The sequence below is a fragment of the Asterias rubens genome, chromosome 21 (genome assembly GCF_902459465.1).
Source record: "Asterias rubens chromosome 21, eAstRub1.3, whole genome shotgun sequence".
NCBI lineage: Eukaryota > Metazoa > Echinodermata > Asteroidea > Forcipulatida > Asteriidae > Asterias > Asterias rubens.
Window position 1 is genome coordinate 10,807,409 of NC_047082.1, and position 13,493 is coordinate 10,820,901.

The 13,493-nt window shown below is 39.8% G+C and overlaps 1 protein-coding gene across 1 annotated transcript in view; it reads left to right on the forward strand.

Moving 5' to 3' along the window:
• LOC117304609 (voltage-dependent calcium channel subunit alpha-2/delta-3-like) overlaps positions 1-13,493 on the forward strand; it is a 28,386-nt gene that overhangs the window by 2,943 nt on the left and 11,950 nt on the right. The window contains exons 3-14 of the mRNA XM_033789153.1: positions 124-273; positions 1,464-1,600; positions 2,301-2,453; positions 3,378-3,542; positions 4,815-4,943; positions 5,265-5,393; positions 6,435-6,556; positions 8,378-8,481; positions 8,978-9,234; positions 10,248-10,392; positions 11,546-11,692; positions 12,373-12,483. Coding sequence (XP_033645044.1) covers positions 124-273; positions 1,464-1,600; positions 2,301-2,453; positions 3,378-3,542; positions 4,815-4,943; positions 5,265-5,393; positions 6,435-6,556; positions 8,378-8,481; positions 8,978-9,234; positions 10,248-10,392; positions 11,546-11,692; positions 12,373-12,483 — 1,749 coding nt within the window. The remainder of the gene's footprint in view (positions 1-123; positions 274-1,463; positions 1,601-2,300; positions 2,454-3,377; positions 3,543-4,814; positions 4,944-5,264; positions 5,394-6,434; positions 6,557-8,377; positions 8,482-8,977; positions 9,235-10,247; positions 10,393-11,545; positions 11,693-12,372; positions 12,484-13,493) is intronic.

A 13,493-nucleotide genomic window follows, 5' to 3' on the forward strand; every position in this document is an offset into this window, starting at 1 on the left:
TGGCATGTGACAGACTTTAGTTTTTGTTCAAATTACAGCAAATGTTTACATTTTTTTCCCCTCTCTTTCTTCAAAACCTCAACCCTTATAAAAGGTTTGTCTTTTCCATGTCTTTGCATTTAGTTGTGTAGCGATGGACTGAAGACTGAATACACACAGAGTTTCTACGACAAGGCCGACTACATTCTGCAGAAGAAGAATGCCACGGAAATCGTCGCCAAAGTCCGAGAGCTTCTGGACGATTACTTCAATAAGAAAGAAGAAGCAGCTAGGGTGAGTGGCAGGGGAAGTGGTTACACATGTGCCAGGTCTAGGGCCTCAAAATAACCCACTGCACCCACAGCAATTGCTGTATTGTCCTAGTGTCTCTTTTGCTGTCGTGCCCTCTGCAAGGTTCCAATACAAACTTGCATTTTCCTCATAGAAGTGCCCTTTTACCAGAGGAAAAATGCTGTGCCTCTTCCAGAGCAAAGTTCCAAGGCCTGCAACTTGGCAAAAGTGTAGTAAACAACTGGAACCCTTTGCCCTGTGCTCTTTTGCCGTGGTGCCCCTCTGCAAGGTTCCGACATAAATTTACATTTTCTTCAAAGAAGTGCCCCTTTACCAGAGGGAAAATGCTGTGAAGTTTGAGGCATGCAAGTTGGTAAAAGTGTAGTAAAGTACAGGAACATTTTGGGTGGCATAATAATTTTGTTTGTTGATTTTTATGAATGGCACCTTACTCTTAAAATATAGATCCTACTTTCAGGCCTTTCCCCCCCCCCAGCAATTTCATTTCATTTGTTCTGGTTGTGAAACCTAGGACTGTCAGAAAACAAACATAATCACCGTACTAGCCAAGAACCCTATGGAGAGAAGACAAAGAAGGAACTTTCAATTTAGATGTGGGAGGAAAACCCCAGATAGTTATTCAAGGGAACACTCAAGCAGTCAAGTAGGGACTGAAAAAAAACCAATCCACATAGTGCCCCCAGTCAGGATTCGAACCGGGGTCCTAGAACAATGTGGAAGGTGAAGAAAGATACCACTACACTGAAACTGGCCTCTAAACCACGTTATCAAGTAAAGCAGTTTTAAGAAGGAACTTAGTAGACCTTAATCACGGTGTGGCCATCTTGATTTTACTCCATTCCAACTCATTGCAACCAAACTAAGGCTGGACGAAGTAATAGTCTGGTGCCATGTTTGCGCAATGAATGTTAGCATTCATTACTGTTATTGGAAACAAGGAACATGACCAAGATGGTGACAGCGTGATAAAGGTCTTAAGGAAACTTTTGAGACGCTGGCGGCAGGAGACATAACAGTCTTTTTTTCCGGCTATGAGCGTGCGCGCATGCTCAGTATTGCGCAGTAGGTCTTAGCACACGCAATACTGTGAAACAGGACTGTCTAAACATCTCCCACTATAAGCAATTACATGTAGCGTTCATAACCCACTAAATATTGTTGTAATTTTGCAGCGTATTGCCGACGAAGTCAAGCGACTCCACGATGTCAGCATGGGCAAGAATCCATACACGTCTCTTACCGGGATTCCTAATGCGTTTTATAGAGACTCGGACATACCTGGACGCCTGCCTGAACTGAGCTACAATACGTAAGTTTGCATCTGGCCCCAACAATATTCTTTGCTAACAAATATTATTAGTATCCATACAACGTTAAGTTGCTCAAGGCGCTTGATCAAATAGGAATATTTTTTTTAAAGACGGGTTTCAAAGTGTGATTCTGTGATTCAGTAACTAGACGACAATACCTATTCTAGTCGTTGTGAAATCAGCGGTTAGCTTGGTAGGATTCTAACCCACAACCTTGTGATTGCAAGTCTTGCAGTCTAACCACTGGACCAAAGGTAACTAAAGTCTAGCCCGAGCATAATTGTCATTAGCAGTCAATGTGTTAATGGGGACTTTGGTTGGTTTGAATCATAGAAATGTATCCTGGGGAACGCTGAGCTTGGCTGCCCTCTGTTTCGTCTGTGGACACGGCGTATCGATACCGCGTGTATGGGGCATAATGATCATCGCGTGACACGCGTGGCCGTACGGTATGGCCAATGATCATTGCGTGACACGCGGGTATGGCAAAACGGCATTGCACATAGACTGTTTCTATGTGTTTTCATTGGTCATTGTTCATGACGTCAACTGTATGGCAAAAAATGGCGTATGCAGGTCTTTAAAAATGGTCTGACTACGAAGTTGCATGCACAATGACACTCCAGCGTTCTCTGGGTTCTATTTCTATGGTTTGAATAAAGATTTGGTCATCGCTGTTTTTGCTTTTTTGCCATCAAGGTACTTTCGGCAAGCAGTCAGCAAAACGTCAAGTACAGTGAAAATATCAGACGAGGTACCGAGGGACAGCAAGGATACTATAAACGCTGTGTATTACACCAAGGATCTGGATGAAGTCTTTATCAGCAACTTTGAACAAGATCAACAGTTGAGGTAAATTTTTTTTAATTCTTTAGAACTTAAGCATTAGTGTAGATTTTGTTAAATTTTAAAATGAATGTTTAAATAAATAATGCTGATTCTCTACAACTTTGATTGAAGGGTGCCCATGGCCGGGTGGCTTAGAGCATCAAATTCAAGTTCTGGTGGTTAAGTTATTGGTGTGTGGGTTCGAATCCTGGTCGCTTGTGTCCGTGCAAGATGCTATACTATAATTGCTTCTCTTCACCCATGGGGATAAATGTGCTTGCGAGGGTAGAGGTTAGAGGTTTGATATTGTGTATCAAAAAGCCAATTGAAGGCTGCTGCCGCTCAGGGCTGTTTACTCCCCAGGGAGCTGAGAAAGATTAAAGAGCCAATAAAGGATGATCTCAATATTTCAACTATTACCTTTTTATGGTCAAATAGACATCGCAGATACCGGTTAATAACCATTTTACTCTCAAAATTTGCATTTAGTAACGAATAACTCTAGTAAAAAATGCACCGGTTTATCTATTATAATGACCTCTTGACGCCAGTGACGATATTCCCCTAGTTGGGTGTGAACACAGTTCTCAAGCTTTGGCAAACTGAGGGCGCTATTTTCCACACCAAACAGCCGCCACAGATGTCAAGATTCCTTTTTCGCGCAGGTTTTGCTTGACCCTGCGTTTTTCAGAAATTTTGCTAGAAGTGTTCTGTAGAAAAACCATTTTTACCTTGTTTTAACGTGAGGTAACAGACTCGTTATATATTTTTTTTAATGTTTCCTATGGACTCCAGCTATTAAAAAACTGTAATATCTATATATTTGAGATCATCCTTTATTGGCTGTGTAAAGGAATGTTATAACTAATGAAAAGCACATTGATACGGTTATTGTAAAATGTGCTATACTATAAGAACCAGTTATTATTATTTCTTTGTCTGTTGCAGGTGGCAGTATTTTGGTTCAGTTGAAGGAGTCTTGCGGAAGTTCCCTGGTCGAGAATGGAACCGTAATTTTGCAGGGTTTTACAATGACTACGACCCACGTGTAAGAGCGTGGTATATTGCAGCAACCAGCGACCCCAAAGATGTGGTTATTGTACTGGATTGCAGGTTAGTTACTTTCTATTTTCACTGCAATAAGATTAGATGAAAAACATATTCCTACAGTAGTTCTCATACTGTCACCTTTAAAGGATTTTGGTACTTTTTGTAACACAGAACACAATGTCCACAGATTTACATTAAACTTGCACCGTTTGAAGATAATGATAGTAGAATGTGTACCTTATTAGATGCTGAGGTGCTGTAGTTTTTGAGAAATGAGTAAACAATGTCATGAAAATACGTTTTACATGCTGAAATAATTTTCGTCTCATGGTCAGTGAGACAAAAATTGTTGTCATGACATTGTTTTACTCATTTCTCAAAAACTACAGCACCTCAGCAAGTAATATTTTCAGGGAAGCTTTCTACTGTCATTATCTTCAAACTGTGTAAGTTTAGTGTATATCTGTGGACATTGTGTTTTTTGTCCTACAAAAAGTACGTAGAACATTAAGAGAGCGAACTGATTATCTGTTAACCCTCCTATGCATTGTTGCGTCAGTGCGTAAACGTTGTATCGTAACATGACGTGTTGTGGCTGACTGATCTAGTTCACTGGACCCAGGCTCTGGTATTGTCAGCAGCAGAGTGTGGGTTCGAGTCCCTGTAATAACACTTGTGCCCTGGAGCAAGACACTTCACCATAATTGCCTCGTTAAAAGTTGGGAAGGTAGTGCACTCTGCTCTACTAGCCAGGCTCCTCGTGGATGATGCCAAGTCCCACATCCTTATGGACTGTGAAAGGGTGTAACCCCGTTTCATCCCCAGGAGAAGGTGGCAGTGTCATGGCCGAGCGGTTCAGAGCACCGGATTCAAGCTCTGGTGTTTGATCACCAGGGTGTGGGTTCGAATCCCGGTGGTGACACTTGCTACATAAAATTGGGGAGGTATTGCTTTCTGCTCTACCGGCCAGGCTTCGGACTGATGATACCCAAGCCTACATTCAGATGGACTGTGAAAGGGGTGACCCTGTTTCAGCCCTAGGAGTAGGTGGCAATGGCCTCTGGAAAAAATAATTGTAGCCCACACCTTGAAGTGGCCCTCAGGCCTTGTGTGTCAGGCGACTTGCATGAAAAAAGAAAAAAAGTGGCAGCATGCCCCTGGTGACAGTTGATTTGGGTCCATAGCCCAAATCACTGAAGTGGCTGTCCTGCTTTTGAGTATATATGCAATATCTCATACAAAACCCACATACAACAATCTTTGCTGTGCTATGAGTGGAAAAAACACCCAAGTAAACCAAACTGATGTAATTCCTGTATTCTTTTCTGTGGACAGTTACTCTATGAAGGGAAAGAAGTTTGACATTGCAGTGTCTGTCGTGAGGATCATCTTAGATACTCTGACCAAGCAGGACTATGTCAACGTCATCTGTGCCAGAGCTAGTCACTGGGATGCTTACGGAAAGTAAGTTAACTTGATATTTTTACAAGAATTGATTTGTGGCAAGTCGTGGCCTGGGCCCAATTTCATAAAGCTGCTAAGCACAACAATATTGCTTAGCATGAAATTTCTTCCTTGATTAAACCAGGTTTACCATCCAAATTTCCACTTGTTGCATTTACATGTAGCGCTATGACTTTTGCCAACCAACAGGGTCTGTACACATGCGTGAATGTAATTAGCATACTTCATAAAAAGGGTCCAGTAGGTAGTCTATTATTAATGAATTTACAAACACAATTGATCATTGATATATAACATAAACCAATTTTTATTTATTTAAAGATGGCATCCGTTTAACACAACTGTCTTAAGTTGTAAAGATGACCGTCTTGTACCGGCAACCACGGCTCATCGTAAAGACTTAAAGGAGAAGACGCAGGCCCTGATTCCAGATGGAACAAGCGAACTCAAGTGAGAATATTGTTCAGCATTTTAATTTTTGTTTTTGATAGGAAGCAATCCGCCGTATTTTTGACCACGTGAGGGCGCTCTAAAAATATGTTATCACTTCCGGGGTTATATTCATTCATACCCAAAATAATTATTAAAGACTGGAACACATTACCAACACAGACATCATATCCAATACAGAGAATTAGATCTTTAAAGGAGTTGTTATAACCCAACTCAAAATCATCATAAAACTACGACGCACAGAAGTTACAGAATGCCGATGATAAAACTGTGGAAAAGAATTGCGTATACCCCACGGAAGATCTTATAGTTGACAAACTAAAGCACTTTTTATTCATCAATGACACAAAGATTGTTAATTAATATGTAAATAACATTGAGATATCTGCAACATCAGCAAACTGTTGTTCATAAAATGAACCCCCCTTACCAACTTAAAATATCACTTGACAAACAAATTCTTCGCTCAACAAATGTATGTTGTGCTCTAATACTCAGATTAAACAGTTACTCTGTGATCCACTCCTTGCAGTTTTTATCACCAGAGAAACTTTGATAAGTTCTGTTTTAAAATGTTTGCTCTCTCCTCCATTTGCCCACCAACACCTTAAAGACAGTGGACACTATGACAGTGGACAAATGTCAAAGAGCAGTCTTCTCACTTGGTGTATCTCAACATAATATGCATAAAATATCAAACCTGTGAAAATTTGAACCCGATTGGTCGTCGGAGTTGCGAGATAATTATGAAAGAAAAAACACCCGTGTCACATGAAGTTGTGTGCTTTCAGATGCTTGATTTCGAGACCCCAAATTCTAAACTTGAGGTCTCGAAATCAAATCTGTGCAAAATTACTTCTTTCTCGAAAACTACGTCACTTCAGAGGGAGCCGTTTCTCACAATGTTTTATACAATCAACCTCTCCCCATTACTCGTTATCAAGTTAGATTTTATGCTAATAATTATTTTGAGTAATTACCAATAGTGTCCATTGCCTTTAATCAACTGTGACGATTTCTTTCAAAATTTTTGATCAGACGTGGATTTGAGAAAGCCTTTGAGTTGCTGTCTGGTAAATCTCGCACAGGCTGTCAAGCCATAATCATCTTGGTGACGGACGGCAAAGATACGGACGGTGAACGAGTTCGTTGCGGCCCAGGTATGTGATTTAGCGTAGAGCAAAATGTTGCCCAGACCAAACAAAAACCTTTTTATGGAAACCCCTGAGGGTGTCATGTCCACGCTGATAAGCGCCCCAAAATTAAGCTCAGGGCCCAATTTCATAGAGCTGCTTAAGCACAAAATTTTGCTTAAGCAAAAAAAAACCTTGCTTAGTAAAATCAGATTACCGTCCAAGACTCCACTCAATTGTTATGCTAAGTAAACAACAGCTAAATACCAGTCACAAGCAATGTATAGTGCATGAAATTTTGGCCAGTAACGTGTGTAAAACAAGCAAGCTATTTTCATGCTTAAGCAAATTGTTTGCTTAAGCAGCTCTGTGAAATTGGCCCCCGGTATTTCTCTTCAGCAGATGTTTAGTGGGTTTGAATCCCGCTTGATACACTTGTGTCCCTGAGCAAGATGCTTAACCATAATTGCTTCTCTCCACCCAGGGGTAAATGGGTACCTGTGAGGGCAGAGATGGTTCTTTTGATTGATTTAGTCATGTAGCGCATATTAATGTTGCACAGGCTGCATACTCCCCAGGGAGCTGAGATGGTTTAAAGAATGAATTAAGGCCCAGTGACCAGGGTAATAATGTTGGAAGCGTTGAGACGTGTAAAAATCGCTTTATAAAAACTGGTTATTATTATTATCATTATTACTAATATATCATGGGGTGAAAGATCATTTACTTCTGCTGCCCCTTCATACTTGAATGACTAGCCGGTTATATTGAACTTTTATCATCACGAGCTTTGTTCAAAACTTCCCTCAAGACTCACCTAACGAGGACTCCATAAACATTCCTTTCTTCTGATGTGTCACTGTGCCATGAGCATCTTAAAGCCATTAGACACTTTGGGTAAACATTATTGTCCAAGGCCCTCACTTCGTGTATCACAACTTATATATAAAATAACAAACCTGTGGAAATTTAGGCTCAATTGGTCATCGGAGTCGGGAGAAAATAACGGGAAAACCCATCACCCATGTTTCTGCACGTTTCGCCGTGTCATGACATGTGTTTAAAATAAATCCCTAATTCTTGATATCGAGAATTGATATTGTTTTAATGTTTTCTGAAAAATTAAAGCATTTCATGGAATAGTATTTCAGGAGAAGTCTTTCGCCGTTACCTTCTGTAAACCCTGTAAGCTATTTGTAAATCTGTGAACTTTTAATTTTTTTTCTGTACCGAAAGTGTATAATGGCTTTAAGAAGGATACTGGCACATTATAAATAAGGGAATAAAAGGGTAGCGACGAGTTCTTAAACGGTTGTTTAAAATGGGTAGGGTCGTTGCCGTGTGATAAAGGCCCTCATTCATACCCCAGACAGTTTTGCTACTCATATTGGTGGAGAGCGCCTCACGCGGGGGTGTTTATATGGTTGATAATGACCAGCTGGCACACAAGCTCATGTACGCCATAGATATAGAATATACATATAATACCTAGATTGACCGTGCTTACATACTCAGGTTCTGGCGTGGCCTCAGCCATTAGCCTATATCCCTTGTTAATCTTCCACCAGCGATGTGTTCTTAAACCGCGGTTTAAAACTTTGCATGGTCGTGGTCGTGCAGGCCTTTATCGCACGCCCACGACCCTGTCGGTTAAGACCTCGTCGCTACCCTTTTATACCCTTATTATTGTTATTATTATTATACCAAGATTGGCTTGCGGGCTTTTGGAGCGAACTTGCATACAATTTAAAATAAATTCCAAAACTCTTAAATTTAAGATTGATTACCAATGTGTACCTTCCCTTCAACCAGACATAACAATTCATTTATTGTTTTTATTGTTTCAAGGTTATTATACTCGGAGCGGTTATGTACCTGGACCCATTTGCAAATACGAATGGTCAAAAGTATGGGACAAAGTCAAGGAGTTAAACGCTGTTGCAGAGCCAAGGGTAAGTTAAAAGTGGTTGGAAATGTTCGGAAGAGTGCAAAAGAGGGTATAGACAGAATTATAAAAGCAGCACAAATTAAAGACAGTGGACACTATTGGTAATTGTCAAAGACTAGCCTTCACAGTTGGTGTATCTCAACATAAGCATAAAATAACAAGCCTGTGAAAATTTGAGCTCAATCGGTCATTGAACTTGCGAGATAATAATGAAAGAAAAAAACACCCTTGTCACACGAAGTTGTGTGCGTTAAGATGGTTGATTTCGAGACCTCAAGTTCTAAATCTGAGGTCTCAAAATCAAATCCGTGGAAAATTACGTCTTTCCCAAAACTAGGTCACTTCAGAGGGAGCCGTTTCTCACAATGTTTTATACCTTCATTCTCTCCCCATTACTCGTTACAAAGTAAGGTTTTATGCCAATAATTATTTTGAGTTATTACAAATAGTGTCCACTGCCTTTAAGTATTTTTTGAATTGCTATTTTTTATTTGGACTAGGCTCGGATCTTCAGCTACGGCACAATCGATGACGGAGAAAACTTCCCTGGCCATCTGGCCTGCAAGAATCGCGGCTACTTTAAGAAGTTGACCGATGGAGAGAACCTAATCGGTAAGATGCGGGACTACTTCAACTTCTTGTCCTCCAATTCTCAGAAGACGACCCAGGGGAAGTGGACTGCCCCTTACATCGACGCCTTCGGTCTGAAGCAGATGGTCACCCATGCTATTCCCGTCCTGAGTGACAGAACAGGAAAGTAAGTTTACATCCATTTTTATCTAGTGAGCGAAAACCGCATTTTTGAAATTCAATCAGAAAATATAAATATCAAGTAACAAACCACAAAAGAAACCTTCTGGGAAATCTTATATCAGGCTTTGGTTGAACATAGAAAGCATGGAAACCTGTAAACACAGGTCCCACAATGTAGACTGTTTTAAGAGAAATATCAATTCATACCTTCAGCTCCCCGGAGTTCTTTCCACTTTAAATAATTTGTCTTCTTGTAGGCCCATACCCAGAGTGGCCTTTTAAAAGAGAGGCGACCTTAAAAACAAACAAAAATATCAAGGGTGCTTGCTATGTGATCCAGGAACACATGGGCAAACCTCTACTCGCCTACGATAAGTGTTCTGGGTTCTTGTGTGTGCACTACCATTCCTAGTACACGGGACAAATGGCTTAATGTTCCATCCGAAGTGCAAAGCATTTAAGCTGGACTATCTTTCTTAATGACACAAGTGCCACGACTAGGACTCGAACCCACCCTCTGCTGATCAGAAGCACCAGAGCTTGTGTCGGGTACTCTTAAAGGGATATTACAGAATTGGTTTGTGCTAACAAAACAGTTGGTCGCAGTGTCAGCATTTTATGTAATCCACCATACATAAACTGACACAGCATCTGTAGAAGTTTGAGATCGATCGGCTATCTGGGTCACGAGAAAATAGTGAAATACCGATAACACATCTTGCGTGATATCGATTAAAAAAAAATGAATAACACACTCACTGAGTGATGAACTCCAAACGGGAAATTAGTTTTTTTATTCTCATTAAGTATGACATTTCTGACAGCAACATTTCAAGGAATGTCTTCATAAAGGGTTATCATTAGACCGTGTAAGTTTAATGTAAATCTCTGATCTTAGACAAGATTTTTTCTTACCATTTCTGTAATGTTGTAATTATGTTCCTTTAAACTGTCCAGCCACAACACGCCACTGAATCAGTTAATTTTAATGTATTGAATAATTATGTTTCTCTTCAGACTTCTGGGCGTGGTCGGTGTTGACTGTACTCTGGAGGAGATTGAAAACTTGATTGTGAACGAACAGTGGGGCTCCGTCTATGCTTTCCTGATTGACAACTACGGAGGAACAATCTTCCACCCGCTGTTGAAACCCAGCAGTAATGTGAGTCCTGGGATCGGTTTCACAAAGAGTTAGGACTTGTCTTATCTCAAGATAGGACGAGTAGCTCGTCCTAACTTCGGATTAATCTTAAGGCCTGCATGCTACAGTGCAGGGTTGGGACTCGTCCTAAGTCTTAAGATTAGTCTTAAGTTAGGTAGAGTTTTGTGAAATCGAAGGCAGCCTCATGATGTGTTCTTGTTTTTGTTTCCTTGATCCATTGGTGGCTAAATTGTACTTGTAAGGACTCAAAATAGTTTACACAATCATCAGCTCCAGTGCTCCTCACCAAGTCAGTTTTTATGGTCACTTATTTGTGGAGTATTTACCATTCTATGACTTTACCTTTAAAGGCACTTGACACTTTGTAATTTTCAAATACCAGTATTCTCACTTAATGTTTCCCAACATGCTTAAATCAACAAACCTACATGTAAGAACATTGGGCTCCATTGGTCATCGAAATTGCAAGAATATATGAAAGAATAAGCACCCTTACTGAACAAATTTGTGTGCTTCCAGATGGCTGAAAAAGACTCGGACTCAAATAATTTAGTGAAAATTACCTCTTCCTCAAAAACTACATTACATCAGAGAGAATAGTTTCTTATAATGTTTTATAATATCCATAATTCTCCATTACTCGTTACCAAGTATGTTTTTTAATATTTTTTAGTAATTACCAACAGTGTCCAGTCCCTTAAAGGGTGTCCAGTCCCTTAAAGGGTGTATGTACTTTTTGTAGGACAAACAACACAATGTCCACAGATTTATACTAAACTGACACAGTTGGAAGATAATGATGGTAGAAAGCTTCCCTAAAAATATTACGTGCTGAGGTGCTGTATTTTTTTGGAAATGAGTAAAACAATGTCATGAAAACAATTTTTGTCTCATGAGACGAAAATTATTTTAAGCATGTATACACAAACGTATTTTCATGACATTGTTTTACTCATTTCTCAAAAACTACAGCACCTCTGTATTAAAGTAATATTTGAAGGGAAGCTTTCCACTATCATTATCTTTAAACCCTGTAAGTTTAATGTAAATCCATGGACATTTTGAAAAAGTACCCAAATCCTTTAAAGCACCAATTCCGTTTCTGTTTTTTATATTTTTTATCAAATCTCTTTTAATTTTCTTTACAACACAGCTGGTTGAGGATCCCATTCTTGTTCCAATCAGACAGCTGGAGCAGCCTGAAGGTGAACCCAAGGAATTCAGCGACGTTATTGATGCTATGCTCAAGGGAGAGACAGGCCATATTGAAATACAAAATGCACAGCGTGGGGTGCCTAAGGTAATTATATTATGGCAAAGCATAGTGTTCAATTATTTGAATATTATATAAATGTAGATACACAATAAAACTTGCGAAGAGTTCATTTAAAAATGATTGCGCTTAGGAGGTATTGCTGAAAATTGGAGCAATTACAATGTATGTCCACGCAGGAAGTACATGTATAATTCATAATTGGAATACACACAATCTGAGAAACGATACTGTGCCCAATTTCATGTCTCTGCTTACCGCCGAATTCTGCGCTAACGATCACGATTCCCCGCTTACAAGCAAGCGCCGAATTTCTGCGCTAGCCTTGTAAGCCCAAAATGCCTAGTAACGTGGAGTACGCACGTGCATAAACCAAAATTTGCCGCTAACCCGTGAAAAACGCTTGCCGTAAGCACAGAATTCCCTGCTTCCGTAAGCGCCAATTCTGTGCTTACTGTAAGAAGTGCCATAAAATTGGGCCCTGTACGTCAACAGTCACTACTGCTGCGACTGGTTCCTCGGTCTCTTCTTGCTTAGTCTAGAAATTTTGCTTAGCAAACTTTTCAGCTTAACAGCTGTTTAAACCTGTTAAGCCTACTTTCTGCTCAACAGCTGTATGAAACTGGGCCCTGATACAAGATTTCAATCTACATCTGCTTAAAGTCGATGTGTTTTACACTTGCCTCCCTTTATTCCATGTACTCTAGGGGAGTTTCTCGGATGGTGTGAAGAGACAAGTGATGCCTGCCACGTACTTCTACACTCACCTGGACAAGACAGATTATTCTTTTGCCTTCAGCCTGGCCAAGACAGATGAGGTTTGTCAAAACATTATTGAAAAAAAAAGGAGAAAAAAAAAGCGACTACAAGTAATAGATATTGAACACTGCTTACTAACCAAATTGGTGTGTAGTATCAGTAGTATCAGAAGTAAGTAGCCCAAATAAAATGAAAAACATTTTGAGGTTTTTTGTTTGTTTCCCTTTTTCTTACAAAAAAAAGAAGATACTTATCAATGATCTTAGACAAAAAAGTTAAGTAGCGAGAAAAGCTCAGCCGGTTTTCTTAAAAAAATGTGTCCTGTGGCCATTTTTTTAAAAGAAAAGAAAAAAAAAGCCTTCCTTTCTTTCTTCAAAAAGAAAGGACGATAAGTATGTTTTTATTTTATTTGAACATATGTTTACCAACTGAAGTGGGTCGTAGTTGTATGTACTTCTTACCCAGTAAGTTTGTATTGCCATGAATTTTAAGAGTCATTACCAGTAGACCCTTCCCATGAAATTTGCTATTACATTCATGCATGCGTACAGACCCTATTAATTAGCCAACGCCATAGAGATGTGCACTAAGCAGACGCACAATCGCGTCTGCGTCACGCACCCATAAGCTGTGTAGAAAACAGCGCGATGTTCCTTCATTTTGCCAACCAAAATGGTAGTGTGCACGGGCTATCTACAATTATTATAATGTATTTCATGGCAAAAGAGTCTATTGTATACAGAGCCTTAAAGACACTGGACACTGTTGGTAATTGTCAAAGACCAGTCTTCTCACTTGGTGTATCTCAACATATGCATAAAATAACAAACCTGTGAAAATTTGAACGCAATTGGTCGTCGAAGTTGCAATATAATAATAAAAAAAACACCCTTGTCACACGAGGTTGTGTGCTTTTAGATGGTTGATTTCTAGACCTCACATACTGAATCTGAGGTCTCAAAATCAAATTCGTGGAAAATTACTTCTTTCTCGAAAACTACGTCACTTCAGAGGGAGCCGTTTCTCATAATGTTTTATACTATCAACCTCTCCCCATCACTCGTAACCA